At 46.1% G+C, this 15,572-nt stretch overlaps 1 protein-coding gene across 3 annotated transcripts in view; it reads left to right on the top strand.

Moving 5' to 3' along the window:
* DHX36 (DEAH-box helicase 36) overlaps positions 1-13,392 on the top strand; it is a 518,365-nt gene extending 504,973 nt beyond the window's left edge. For 2 of the 3 annotated variants that reach the window (XM_029615334.1, XM_029615333.1), the window contains 2 exons: positions 10,910-11,062; positions 12,298-13,392. In XM_029615334.1, coding sequence (XP_029471194.1) covers positions 10,910-11,062; positions 12,298-12,483 — 339 coding nt within the window. In that variant the 3' untranslated portion in view covers positions 12,484-13,392. The remainder of the gene's footprint in view (positions 1-10,909; positions 11,063-12,297) is intronic. The other variant, XM_029615335.1, reaches the window with a different exon arrangement.
* Positions 13,393-15,572: the final 2,180 nt, after the last annotated feature.

The raw sequence follows: 15,572 nt of genomic DNA, 5'->3' as shown, positions 1-15,572 counted from the left end.
TACAGTCAAACGCTATAGAACCCGTTCCTCTCTTTCAACAAGGACAGGGGTTCTATTCCAGGTACTTCCTGATCCCAAAAAAGTCAGGGGGACTTCGTCCCATCCTGGACCTAAGGGCCCTCAACAAGTACCTCCACAAGGAGAAGTTCAAAATGGTGACCCTAGGCTCGTTGCTCCCTCTGCTACAAAGAGGGGACTGGTTATGCTCTCTAGACCTAAAAGACGCATATACCCACATTGCGATAACACAATCTCATCGCAAATACCTCCGTTTCCTAGTAGGCCAAAGTCACTACCAATATCGAGTGCTACCTTTCGGCCTCGCATCCGCACCACGCGTGTTTACCAAGTGCCTCGTAGTGGTTGCAGCATTTCTTCAACAGGAAGGTGTCCACATCTACCCCTACTTGGACGATTGGTTGATCAGGGCCCCAACCCAGCAATTAGCTCGGTCCTCCCTGACCCTAACAATTCAAACTTTGCTTTCGCTAAGTTTTCTAATCAATTACGAAAAATCCTGCTTAGTCCCATCTCAAAACTTATCCTTCATTGGGGCAGACTTGGACACCTTACAGGCAAAAGCCTTCCTTCCTCATCAACGGGTCCAGACCATAGTGTCCCTAGTTCGCCAGCTGCGCTCTCAACACACAGCCACAGCTCGCCAACTCCTGGTTCTTCTTGGACACATGGCCTCCTCAGTTTATGTGACTCCCACAGCCCGCTTAGCCATGAGAGTCACACAATGGACTCTGAGACTACAATGGACTCAAGCTATTCAGCCTCTGTCCTCCATAGTCCACATCTCCAACACCCTTCGTCTCTCTCTTGCATGGTGGATGAATCCGTTCAACCTCTTACAGGGCTTACCCTTTCTTCCACCAGATCCTCAGGTAATTCTCACCACCGATGCTTCCAACATCGGTTGGGGTGCCCATGTAAACGATCTGCAAATTCAAGGGCACTGGTCACGAGAGGAAGCCAAACACCAGATAAATTTCCTGGAGCTCCGAGCGATCCGCTACGCTCTCAGGACTTTTCAAGATTGCCTTTCAAATCAAGTAATCTTAATTCAGACAGACAACCAGGTGGCCATGTGGTACATAAACAAGCAGGGAGGCACAGGTTCCTTCCTTCTGTGTCAGGAAGCTGCGCAGATCTGGGCAGAAGCCCTCTCCCGCTCCATGTACCTCAGGGCCACCTATCTGCCGGGAGAAGACAATATATTGGCAGACCAGCTGAGCCGTGTCTTCCAACCACACGAGTGGTCACTCAATCCTTTGGTAGCGACCTCTCTGTTTCACAAGTGGGGTTATCCCCACATAGACCTCTTTGCGTCCCCTCAAAACCACAAAGTGGACAATTACTGCTCTCTCATTCGGAGCCAGCACTCTCGGCCGAGGGATGCATTCTCCCTCACTTGGACAATGGGTCTGCTTTATGCATTCCCTCCACTTCCTCTTCTGTCGAGGACTCTCGTGAAGCTCCGCCAGGACAGGGGAACTATGATCCTGATAGCACCGCACTGGCCTCGCCAAGTGTGGTTTCCCATACTCCAGGATCTCTCCATCCGCAGGCACATTCCTCTGGGAAAGGACCCGCATCTGCTCACTCAAAAAGACGGATGCCTCCTCCATCCCAACCTCCAAGCCTTGTCCCTGACGGCATGGATGTTGAAAGGTTAGCCCTTCAGCCTTTCAACCTTTCAGATTCAGTTTCTCGTGTCCTGATAGCTTCACGAAAGCCTTCAACAAGAAAATCTTACTCATACAAATGGAAAAGGTACACATCATGGTGCACTTCTCTGTCCCTTGATCCCCTTTCCTGTCCAATCTCTAAATTCTTGGACTATTTATGACATCTATCAGAATCCGGTCTAAAGACCTCTTCTATAAGGATGCATGTCAGTGCGGTAGCCGCCTTCCATAAAGGTATCGGGGGTGTCCCTATCTCAGTACAACCCCTGGTAACACGCTTCCTTAAAGGCTTGCTCCATTTGAAGCCACCCTTACGTCCTCCAGCCCCATCTTGGGACCTTAATCTGGTTCTTGGTCGTCTAATGAAACCACCTTTCGAACCTCTGCACTCCTGTGCATTAAAATATCTCACATGGAAAGTGTTATTCCTTTTGGCTATCACTTCAGCTCGCAGGGTTAGTGAACTACAGGCCCTAGTTACCTATCCGCCTTACACTAAGCTCCTGCAGGACCGGGCGGTACTCCGCACTCACCCTAAGTTTTTGCCTAAGGTAGTTTCGGAGTTTCATATCAATCAATCCATCATACTACCTATCTTCTTTCCCAGGCCCCACTCCAACTCCGGGGAACAGACTCTGCATACCCTAGACTGTAAACGAGCTCTAGCTTTTTATCTAGACCGTACAGTTTCTCACAGGAAGAGCACTCAATTATTCGTCTCTTTCCATCCTAACAAGTTAGGACAACCTGTGGGTAAGCAGGCTCTTTCCTCCTGGTTGGCGGACTGCATTTCTTTTTGCTATGAGCAAGCTGGCATTCCTTTCCAAGACCGTGTCAAGGCACACTCTGTGAGGGCCATGGCGACTTCAATAGCACACCTTCGATCGGTGCAGCTTCCTGCCATCTGCAAGGCTGCAACCTGGAGTTCCCTCCACACCTTTGCAGCCCACTATTGTTTGGATAAAGCTGGAAGACAGGATTCCATCTTCGGCCTATCTGTCTTGCGTAACCTTTTTCCAACTTGATGTACCAACACCTTTCCACCTTCCCGGTAGGGTACGGATGTCCTTTACTAAATTCCACCCCAATTGTTGTGCCTGTTGCACGTTGTTGGGTGCATTTGGTGCAAGTCAGGACATCCTCAGCTCGGTACTCACCCATTTGTGAGGACAACCAACCTGCTTGTCCTGTGAGAAAGCAAATGTTGCTTACCTGATGTAACAGGTGTTCTCACAGGACAGCAGGATGTTAGTCCTCACGAAACCCGCCCGCCACCCCGCGGTGTTGGGTTCGTTTATTTACTTTTTCGGCACTGCCTGTAGCTATAAAAACAAGACTGAAGGGAGACCCCTGCTGGCTGCAGGGTTAGTGCCGTGCTGGGCATGCCCAGTAGGGGCCAGTCAAAGTTCTGGAAACTTTGACAGAAGTTTTCCGTGGTTGGGCTCCATCCTCGATGTCACCCATTTGTGAGGACTAACATCCTGCTGTCCTGTGAGAACACCTGTTACATCAGGTAAGCAACATTTGCTTTTACACATGTAAAACCCAATTTTATGCATGTAAATCCTTTGAAAATTACCCCCAATGAGCACTGTGTGCAGTTTTGGTCGCTGCATCTCAAAGATATAGTTGCATTGGAAAAGGTACAGCGAAGACTGATTCAAATGGTAAATGTTCAGCTTGGTGAAGAGATTATTGAGGCAGAATATGATAGAGGTCTATAAAATCATGCATGGGATAGAATGGGTAAATGTAAATTAGTTATTTACTCTTTCAAAAAATACAAAGACTAGAGGGTACTTCATGAAGTTAGTAAGTAGCACGTTCAAAACAAATCGGAGAAAATTCTTTCTCACAGGACAAGCAGGATGGTTGTCCTCACAAATGGGTGACATCGAGGATGGAGCCCACCACGGAAAACTTCTGTCAAAGTTTAACAGAACTTTGACTGGCCCCCACTGGGCATGCCCAGCACGGCACTGACCCTGCAGCCAGCAGGGGTCTCCCTTCAGTCTTCTTTTTTCCGCGCAGCAGTTGCCACGCGGTGAAAGGAGCTCCTAACCACGTTTCCTGACAGGAAATCTGAATTTCTATATTCTGAAGAAAATTTGCCCCTCGGGGGTCTCCCTTAAGCAAATTTTTACATTCGCGGAATTCCGCTAAGTTTTTTACCGTTTTTTGTCGACTTACGTCGAATTTGGCCCTTGAGGGCTGTCGACAGTCGCTAATCCCGCGGCTAAATTTTTGGCTTAAGGCCATGGCGACGGGGTTTCGCCGATGTCCGGATTGCACCCGGACTATGTCAATCACAGACCCCCACAGGGTCTGTGTTTTGTGTCTAGGCAGCGAGCATGATGTCCTGACTTGCACCAAATGTGCCTTAATGACGCCGAAAGGTCGCAAGGCCAGGATGGAGAAGATGGGGCTCCTCTTCCATGCTCGCACCCCAACGCCATCGATAGCATCGACGTCATCGGAACCGGCACCGTCGAAGTTGCACCATTATCGTCAACCCTCCGGTGACCGTCCACCATCGATGACTTCACGGCCGTCGACTCCCGTCCCTTCCCCGGATGGGCGAGGGGATCGGAAAGAAAAACATCGCCACCGACTGCACAAGTCTCGGCCTGTCGAGGATCCACAACCATCGACCTCCGCACAGACCGAGCCACCGACTAAAAAGCCTCGATCGGACCTGGCACCGTCCGCGTCTCGCTCGCAGGCACCGAGGAAACCCTCACCCCTTCCGGGTGTGGGAGCCGTGATCCCACCGGTTACGGTGGTCCCTCCGGCTCTGCCTCCGCCTCACTCTCCCGTTGAGCCGGGTCTCGTTACCCCTGGTCTCCGGGAAGAACTGGACCGGCTGGTTCAGGAGGCCATCGAAAAGACGATGCAGAAGTTCCAACCTGCACCGGCACCGACTTCGGCACCGACTCCGGCACCGACTCCGCCACCGAGCAAGGACCCGACAGTCGAGCCACTAGTGGGAACACTAGCACCATTACTGCACCGTATGGAAGCGCTGCTAACGGCCCTTCCATCGATGATTCCAGTACCACCTGCAACACCACCGTCTCCGACGGAATTATCATCGGGAGGGGAAACACCGTTTGTTATTCCCCCTTCAGGGGTGGTCCCATCGGTGCCTTCTCATCCCTCACCGATATATCCGTCGGCTCCACCGATTCCAAGGCCGGCACCGATTCCATCGACAGCACCGAAGCCCTCGATGCCGTTTCCGGTTCCGCCTTCAGCACCGATGCCATCGAGATTATTCTCCATACCCTCGGTGATTCCTCTCAATATCCCGGACCCTCAACCAGGACCTTCAGGGCTTCAAGCCCCACAGGATCCCTATGATACCTGGGGAGATGACATCTCTTCTGACACGGATTTGCCTTCGCCACCGTCCCCTACAGAGAGTAGAAAGCGTTCTCCTCCTGAGGATCTCTCCTTTATTAATTTTGTGAAGGAGATGTCAGAGGTGTTCCCCTTTCAGCTACAATCTGAAAAAGATGACAGACACCAGATGATGGAACTTCTCCAATTTCTGGATGCTCCTAAAATCATCGCTTCCATCCCTATTCACCAGGTGTTTCTGGATCTTCTGAAGAAGAACTGGGAATCTCCTTCATCGATTTCCCCAGTCAACAAAAAAGCTGACTCCACATACCTAGTCCAGTCAGCACCAGGTTTTCAGAAGCTTCAGCTGGATCATCGCTCTGTCGTCGTTGAGTCGGCTCAAAAGAAAGCTAAGCGCCAAAAACCACACTCTTCAACCCCACCTACCAAGGACAACAAATTCCTGGATAGTGTAGGAAGAAAAGTGTATCACGGAGCTATGCTAATTTCACGCATAGCTTCATATCAGCTCTATATGACTCAATACAACAGAGCCATCCTCAAACAGATGCAAGAGTATACGGACACTTTGCCTGACCAATATCAGCCACAACTTCAAGCCCTCCTTAACAAAGGGTTCGAGGCCGGTAAGCATGAAATTAGGTCCGCATACGACATCTTCGATGCTTCCACTAAAGTTTCAGCTACAGCCATCTCAGCCAGACGTTTGGCTTGGCTAAAATCATCAGACCTACGCCCAGAGGTCCAGGACCGACTGTCTGATTTACCCTACCTAGGCGACAACTTGTTTGGAGATCAAATTCAGCAAATAGTAGCCGAATTAAAAGATCACCATGAGACGTTAAAACAACTCTCATCTACTCCATCTGAGGTGACCGCCAAGCAACCACCTAAAAGGGACTCTAAAAAGTCTTTCTTTAGGCCACGTCGGTATTACCCTCCCTCGGTTAAGCCTCGACCTTCACGGTCTTCCAATAGAGCTCAGCCACGTCAGCCTCGGAAACAAAGACCTACCGTGGCCCCACCCCCTGGGCCTACGGCGGGCCTTTGACTTCCTTGTAGAGAGCACGTGCCAAACCCCTCTTCCAGCCATCCCTGTGGGAGGTCGACTGTGCCACTTTCTAGACCGCTGGCTTCAGATCACCTCAGATCAGTGGGTACTAGCAATCATAGCACAGGGTTACCACCTCAACTTCACTACTCTTCCTGCAGACTCCCCGCCTCTACAAGCATGGAGTCTCACCAATCACTTGGCTCAGTTACAACAAGAAGTATCCCTTCTTCTGCAATCAAATGCTATAGAACCCGTTCCTCCTTCTCAGCAAGGAATGGGATTCTACTCCAGGTACTTCCTGATACCAAAGAAATCAGGGGGGCTTCGTCCCATCTTAGACCTTCGAGCCCTCAACAAGTACCTTCAAAAAGAAAAGTTCAAGATGGTAACCCTGGGCTCGCTTCTCCCTCTGCTGCAAAGAGGGGATTGGCTATGCTCTCTCGATCTCAAAGACGCGTATACCCACATTGCGATAACGCAATCCCATCGCAAGTACCTGCGGTTTCTGGTGGGCCGAAACCATTACCAATATCGAGTACTACCTTTCGGTCTGGCATCCGCACCACGAGTCTTTACCAAATGCCTTGTCGTGGTTGCAGCATTACTCCGGAAGGAAGGTGTCCACGTCTACCCCTACCTGGACGATTGGCTAATCAGGGCTTCCGCCCAACAGATTGCTCAATCCTCCCTAAAATTGACAATTCAGACTCTCCTTTCCTTAGGGTTTCTTGTCAATTACGAGAAATCTTGCTTAGTCCCATCTCAAAACTTATCTTTCATTGGAGCAGACTTGGACACCTTACAAGCAAAGGCTTACCTTCCTCCTCAAAGAGCTCAAACCCTGATATCCCTAGCTCGCCAACTCCGGTGTCAGGACACTGCCACAGCTCGCCAATTCCTAGTTCTCCTAGGACACATGGCATCCTCGGTTCAAGTAACTCCCACGGCCCGACTAGCCATGAGAGTTACACAATGGACTCTGCGACACCAATGGATTCAAGCTCTTCAGCCGCTGTCCTCCATTGTCACAGTTACACAAGCGCTACGCCTATCGTTAATCTGGTGGACGAATCAAGTCAACCTCCTTCAGGGCTTACCCTTTCTCCTACCAGATCCACAAGTAATCCTAACCACCGACGCTTCCCACATCGGTTGGGGGACCCATGTGGACGAGTTGCAAACTCAGGGTCTCTGGTCTCGAGAAGAAGCCGAACACCAGATAAATTTCTTGGAGCTGCGAGCAATCCGCTACGCGCTCAGAACTTTCCAAGCTCGCCTATCGAATCAGATAGTCTTGATCCAGACAGACAACCAGGTGGCCATGTGGTACATAAACAAGCAGGGAGGCACAGGCTCCTTCCTTCTGTGTCAGGAAGCTGCGCAGATTTGGGCAGAAGCCCTCTCCCGCTCCATGTACCTCAGGGCCACCTACCTGCCGGGTGTAGACAATGTATTGGCAGACCAGCTGAGCCGTGTCTTCCAACCACACAAGTGGTCTCTCAATCCTCTAGTAGCGACCTCTCTATTCCACAAGTGGGGATACCCGCACATAGACCTCTTTGCGTCCCCTCAGAACCACAAAGTGGACAATTATTGCTCTCTCATTCGGAGCCAGCACTCGCGGCCAAGGGATACCTTCTCCCTCAAGTGGACAACCGGTCTGCTCTACGCATTCTCTCCACTTCCTCTTCTGTCCAGGACTCTCGTGAAGCTACGCCAGAACAGGGGAACCATGATCCTGGTAGCACCGCACTGGCCACGCCAAGTGTGGTTTCCCATACTCTGAGATCTCTCCATCCGCAGACACATTCCCCTGGGAAAGGATCCGCATCTACTCACTCAAAACGACGGATGCCTTCTCCATCCCAACCTCCAAGCCTTGTCCCTGACGGCATGGATGTTGAAAGGCTAGTTCTCCAGCCTTTTAACCTTTCGGATTCGGTTTCTCGTGTCCTGATAGCTTCACGAAAGCCCTCCACTAGAAGATCCTATTCATACAAATGGAAAAGGTATACATCATGGTGCACTTCTCAGTCCCTTGATCCCTTTTCCTGTCCAATCTCTGACTTCTTGGACTATTTATGGCATCTCTCAGAATCAGGTCTTAAAACCTCTTCTATCAGGATGCATGTCAGTGCGGTAGCCGCCTTCCACAAGGGTATCGGGGGTGTCCCTATCTCAGTACAACCCCTGGTAACACGCTTTCTCAAAGGCTTGCTCCATCTGAAGCCACCTTTACGTCCTCCGGCCCCATCTTGGGACCTTAATCTGGTTCTTGGTCGTCTAATGAAACCACCCTTCGAACCTCTGCACTCCTGTGACTTAAGATATCTCACTTGGAAAGTGTTATTCCTTTTGGCTATCACTTCAGCTCGCAGAGTTAGTGAATTGCAGGCCCTAGTTACCTATCCGCCTTACACTAAGCTCCTGCAGGACCGGGCGGTACTCCTCACTCACCCTAAATTTTTACCTAAGGTAGTTTCGGAGTTCCATATCAATCAATCCATCATACTACCTATCTTTTTTCCCAGGCCCCACTCCAACTCCGGGGAACAGACTCTGCATACCTTAGACTGTAAACGAGCTCTAGCTTTTTATCTAGACCGTACAGTTTCTCATAGAAAGAGTACTCAATTATTCAACTCTTTCCATCCTAACAAGTTAGGACAACCTGTGGGTAAGCAGGCTCTTTCCTCCTGGTTGGCGGACTGCATTTCCTTTTGCTATCAGCAAGCTGGCATTCCTTTCCAAGACCGTGTCAAGGCACACTCTGTGAGGGCCATGGCGACTTCAGTAGCACACCTTCGATCGGTGCCGCTTCCTGACATCTGTAAAGCTGCAACCTGGAGTTCTCTCCATACCTTTGCAGCCCACTATTGTTTGGACAAAGCTGGAAGACAGGACTCCATCTTCGGCCAATCTGTCTTGCGTAACCTTTTTCCATCATAATGTACCAACACCTTTCCACCTGCCCGGTAGGGTGCGGATGCCCTTTCCCAAATTACACCCCAGTTGTTGTGCCTGTTGCACGCCGTTGGGTGCCTTTGGTGCAAGTCAGGACATCCTCAGCTCGGTACTCACCCATTTGTGAGGACAACCATCCTGCTTGTCCTGTGAGAAAGCAAATGTTGCTTACCTGATGTAACAGGTGTTCTCACAGGACAGCAGGATGTTAGTCCTCACGAAACCCGCCCGCCACCCCGCAGTGTTGGGTTCGTTTTATTTTTACTTTTTAGGCACTGCCTGTAGCTTTGCAAATCAGACTGAAGGGAGACCCCTGCTGGCTGCAGGGTCAGTGCCGTGCTGGGCATGCCCAGTGGGGGCCAGTCAAAGTTCTGTTAAACTTTGACAGAAGTTTTCCGTGGTGGGCTCCATCCTCGATGTCACCCATTTGTGAGGACTAACATCCTGCTGTCCTGTGAGAACACCTGTTACATCAGGTAAGCAACATTTGCTTTTTTTATGCAACACACAATTTCTGGAATTCATTACCTGAGATGTGGTTAAAACAGTTAGCATAGCTGCAATTAAGAAATGTTTGGACAAATTCTTGGAAGAGAAGTCAAACTGTTATTGACCAAGTAGACTTAAGAAGTAACCACTACTTATCCATTGCGTGATAGTAGCATGGGGTGTGTTTACTGCTTGATATCATGCCAGGTACTTGTGATCTGTATTGGCCACTTTGGAAACAGGATACTGGGCTTGATGGACCCTTGATCTGACCGAGTAGGACATGTTCTTAGCATATATATTAAAGGGACAACAGATTCCAGAAACTAGCCAAGTCCTTTCCACAAGTGCTCAGTCTTCCTCTTAGGCAAAAGCAATGCCTGTACATCCTGTAGACATTTGTAAAGCTGCTACATGTGATCTTTCATTCTTTTACAAAACATTATAGATTGGATATTCTTGCGAAAGAAGATGCTTTTGGAGCAAGCTTTCTGAGTGGGTTTAACCTCATCCCACCCAGAATAGTTGGGCATTGACACTTCCCAATCATTATGGACTGGTGTAGCAGGATAAGAAAGGTTGAAGAAATTTATATTTGCCTGATAATTTATTTTCCTTTAGTCCTGCCAAACCAGTCCAAAACCCAACCCAGAAAGGTAAAAATGTATTGATTGAATATTTTCGTTAGTTATCAAGTGCACATATTAAAAAAAAAAAAAAGTAAAATCATGATTTGACATTTCTAAAGTTTATTTCAGAAACTTTAGAAATGTATCTTTTAAACTTTTCTAGTTACTTTTGAAAAAAAACCTTTAATTACTAATTTTAATATAAGGCTAATCTTTTAAAGTTTATTAAACTGCTTTGTTTTAGAAAAAAATCATGTGATCTGCCTCCATCTGCTGGATGGGGGAACATACTCAATAGTTCTGGACTAATGTAGCCAGGAAAGGAAATTATCAGGTAAGTATACATTTCTCCTTACTATTTCCTATGAAAAATGAAACCATTGTGCACCAAGCATTTGTTTCACAAGACTGGCTAAGAGGTTCTGTGTGTGGTAGAAACCAGAGAATTAAGAATTATTAGTAGGAGATGATGAATTTAAATAAGACCTTGGCTAAAATGGAGTGGCTAAAATATGGAGTCATTCTGAGCTCTGCACCTGGAAGGGGTGGGGTGGACGTTAGGGGTTATTTTCCACAGAAGTTTCTTGCTTCTGAAACTTCATGCTGTCTGATGGTTATTTATTATAGCTTAAGAACAAAACAAGAGAAATGTTTTCAGGTTGGTTGATCCATAATGCATTTCTTATTGCTAAGTATTCTCTCTCTGTGTCTTATAGATCTATCTGTATGATTGCACTGAAGTCTCACCATACTCTCTGCTGTTCTTTGGAGGAGATATTTCAATTCAGAAGGACCAAGGGCAAGATACCATTTCTGTGGATGAGTGGATTGTCTTTCAGTCTCCAGCCAGGATAGCACATCTTGTTAAAGTAATTATTGATAGAAATAAAAACAAGCACAATGCAGTTTCACATAATAGGTGTCTTATAGTACTAGATCAATGTAGTAAATATTTTAAACCCAAGTAAAATAAAATGTTTAGAGGTTGTTACCAAAGTAAGCATTGATTCACTGTTGAAAGCACACAATAGCTACTTGTCCTTGAAACTCATTCCCACACTCAAAACACTACAGAAAACATATTTCATTCAGAGGGATGTGAGAGAAAAGTTGAGGGATTATTTAAGTAATATTTACTGCTAGAGGTGGGCATTTATTTATTTATTGAAGACTTTATTGAAATATGGGCCAAATCTTTTCATTGTTCAAAAGAGGTGGTCTGCTTAAAAAAGAATTGGCAAAACTAGGAATCACTCATTGATTTAATCCATTTATACTCCAGATACAGTGTTTGTGACTTAGACTTTTATTTAGCTATTTTGGGCTAACCCCTTTTTTTTTTTTTTTTTTTTTTTTATCGCAGATCGTAAGAAATATAGTTTTGCATCACATGCTTCTCTCTATCCACCTAAGCCACTGTTTATAAAAGGCATTGATGGTAATTGAATCCTATATAACAGGGATTGCCAAATCCAGCTTACAAGAGCCACAAGTAAGTCAGGTTTTCAGGATATCCAAATGAATATACACAAGATAAATTTGCATGCAATGGAGGCAGTGCATGTAAATCTGTCATGCATATTCATTGTGGATTTCCTGAAAACCTGGCCTGTTTGTGGCTCTTGAGGATTGGAGTTGGCCAACTCTTAGTATATTGCTAAAACCTTGAACAGTTCTTGTAGAACTGAACTAAAGAGATTTGTTCTTTTTCAAACCCAAGTATTATACTTAACTTTGCATGCATAAGGTTAAGAATATGCATATATTTTAATGACAATGGTTCACTTCAGATTCTGTTATACAGTCAAGTGATTGTGTTCAGCCTATAGGAGTTAGCCTCAGATGCCTTCTGTGTCAGTGACATGTTTAGTTTGTATGCTGACCTTGCTAGAAACATGCAGTATATAATCTTAAAATCCAGATTTGAAAATCAGGGTCTAAAATAAAGTTAAAAATAAAGAAATGAACCAAAGATGAAGATAACTGTTTACAGAAGATGTGGAAAGATTCAGAGAACATGGACTTGAAATACAATTGTGAAGGGTGTCCTAGTTTTGCTGTATGTTTGTTATTCCAACCTGATTTGTCTTTCCTTTCACTATAGGATTTAAAAGAAGAACTTGATGTCCTCCTGCAAGAAAAAATTGAAAAGCCACAGCCTGTGAACTGGAACCAAACTGAATCTAGAGACTGTGCTGTGCTGTCAGCTATTATAGACCTAATCACAACACAGGAGAATGGAAGTGTCAAAAACTTTGCACCTCGATTCGGGGAAAGGCAGTACCATTAATAGCGTTTCTCCAGTATTTGGGGAAAGGAAGCTTAGTAATTTTCCTTTGGTTTCTAATAGGTTTTATTTGCTGGAACATTTGGGGGAAATGAAAGGGAGCTTCTCAGTTACCTTGGAGAAACTTATTTTCATCAGCCTCTAAAAAATGTGCATCACTTCCACAGTAATGTTTATCTTAAAATTGTGGGTTTGTGACTGAAATACGTGTCATCTACACATATTAGTGTATGTGTCTGTACTTGGTTTCTTTACTGTTGTATCTTTGTTTTGTATTACACTCATTGTTTATATGACATCCGTGGTATTACATTTGTCTTGCTAACAGTTGCTATTGAAGAGTAAACTGTTACATGTTGTGTAACAAATATTTAACTTTTAAATATTAAGGAATTGAGAAAGCAATTGATGAAAACTGGTTACCCGTTAAAACAGGGGTTCTCAACCCAGTCCTTGGGACACACCTAGCAGGCAGGTTTTCCAGATATCCACAATAAATATGCATGAGCTACATTTGCAAACACTGAAGGCAGTGTAAATAAATTTATCTCATGCATATTCATTGTGGATATCCATAAATCCTGTCTTGAGGACTGGGTTGAGAGCCACAGCGTTTATAGGGTTCAGCATTCATCTGTTGTGCCTCTTCCCAATTCTTCTCCTTAACACCCCCCCCCCCCCCCACACACACACACACACACACACACACGCACACACACACACTTTTCTGTTCATTAACCTGCCAGTAAGTAATTAAGAGAAAAACATTTTCTGAAAGTCAAAAAAGTGGAAACCATGGATTCATTTGTGTTGGAAAATTTTTTTTTTGGGGGGGTTTGGGTTATTTTTTAGAAAACTGAGTAATGTAAGAAATAGTAATTGTCACATTAAAGTTTTTGTTTTTTTCTACTTTCTTCAGTTCTGCTTTGGTTTCTCACACACTAGAAGCAGATGCTGTTGTATTTTCTAATTCTGTAAAGACTCGCTCAGCTTGTGCGCCTGTTACTTTTTCAGAGTAATGTGATGTGTGTGTACAATATTTTTTGATAGGAAATGAATTTCTTATCCTTATTCCTTAAAATGGATTTAAAACCATGCTAAAGGGCCGTCCTGATGTGCCAAGTGGCAAGTGCTATGCCACTGCCATGGGGAAAATGACTGGTTCAATCCCTGATTTGGGTCTTTTGCTCCCCTGGGGATGCTGTGGAAGCAGCATTCACAGCTCCTAGGAGGGAGTCATGGTCATTGCTTAAAGATGAATTCTAGTGGCCAGTGATTACAGGCTTCCAGAAGAAGCCCTGATGCATGGTCCCCGGCTGAGGACCTTGACCAGTTGTGAATGAAGGCTCGTAGATCCAGATCCCAGTGCTGGTTGTGATTGAGCTGGAAGAAACTTAGCATGAAAAAAAATGAAAATGGTTTCTTAGTGCCTATTGCATTTTGTAAATGCAATTGCTTCATGTGATGTACTTTTTTTCATAGCTGTTGGGATTAACATTTTTGTTAAATATTAAAATTAACAATTGTGTAATAAGGTTTCAAAATGTCTTGAAAGTTTATGCTGTACCAAGCAAAATATACGTAACAAATACATTGCACATGATACAAATTGTACATTGTGTATAATGCATCTGATAAATTTTAATCATCCAGATTTATTCAGAACATTATAGCTGATTAGAATACAATTACAATTTTTTCTTTTTAAAAAAAGTAATCACGTTTTAGTCGTACATTAAAATGATTATCCCAGGACAAGCAGGATGCTAGTCCTCACATATGGGTGACATCGGTAATGGAGCCCTATGTACGGAAAAACTTCTTTAAAAGTTTCCATGAAACTTTTGACTGGCACCAGATTGCCTACTCAGCATGCCCAGCATGCCATGATATTCCCTGCCACAGGGGTCTCCCTTCAGTCTTCTTTTTTCCACGAAGCAAGTAGCATCGCGGTATAATTGGAGTCCTGTGGTGAATTCACCACTTTAGAAAAGTTTAACTTTTCGGGAAAAAAATCAATCCCATCGCAAGGGTTTCCCTTCGTTTACACCGCGGTAACTTTTTTTATCCCAGGACAAGCAGGATGCTAGTCCTCACATATGGGTGACATCAGTAATGGAGCCCTATGTACGGAAAACTTCTGTAAAAGTTTCTATGAAACTTTTGACTGGCACCAGAGTGCCTACTGAGCATGCCCAGCATGTCATGATATCCCCTGCCACAGGGGTCTCCCTTTAGTCTTCTTTTTTCCGCGAAGCGGTTAGCCTCGCGGTTTGATTGGAGTCTGAGGTGAATTTTCATCTCCAAAAAATTCGGAAAATTTCGACAAATAATATCTTCACCGAAGGGGTTTTTCCCATTTGTTACCGGCTGGTAACTTTTCTTTTTCGATTCCCGGCTGGGAACGATAAAATTCGGGCTTTCGCCGTCGACGGCCGTCCGGCGCCATGGCCTCCGGGTTTAAAAAGTGCCCGAATTGTAATAGAACAATGTCTATTACCGACCCGCATTTTGAGTGTGTTCTTTGCCTAGGCAAGGATCACAACATTCAGGCATGTTCATCTTGTGCTGAAATGACCACAAAGGGTCGGCGCCTAAGGGCCGAGAAGATGGAGCAGCTTTTTTCAGTTCAGCTGCTTCCAAGACCGTCAACTTCGGCTCAATCTTCGCCATCGGCCTCGGTTCGGCAACTGCTATTAAAAAAGAAACTTCCGGCTGCGGGGGACGCTTCCACTCCATCCCCGTCGATTTCATCGAAGGCATCCACTTCAGGAAGCGACAAACAGCCTGAGAAGCATCGACATCGACGGCGGGAGTCGGTGTCCGGAGACACTACCACAGGTACGGCCTCTCCAGCTAAGAAAACCCGGACGGAAGCAGAGGCTCCAAGGCCTACTGACGGGCGATCCCCACCGATATCGGTGCCGGGTTCCGAACCTCCTCAGGGCCCTGAGGAGGAATCGGCATCGCCAACACCGCCTCCCTCCACAGCTGCTCTGTTTTCACCAGCTGTGCGAGTGGAACTTGACTCGCTCATACGTCAAGCGGTGCAACAGGCTCTCCGAGACGCAATTCCGCCATCGATGCCGATT

The sequence above is a fragment of the Rhinatrema bivittatum genome, chromosome 9, assembly GCF_901001135.1.
Source record: "Rhinatrema bivittatum chromosome 9, aRhiBiv1.1, whole genome shotgun sequence".
Lineage (NCBI taxonomy): Eukaryota > Metazoa > Chordata > Amphibia > Gymnophiona > Rhinatrematidae > Rhinatrema > Rhinatrema bivittatum.
Note: the sequence above shows the minus strand (reverse complement) of the source record. Positions and strands in the feature narration are given on the sequence as shown.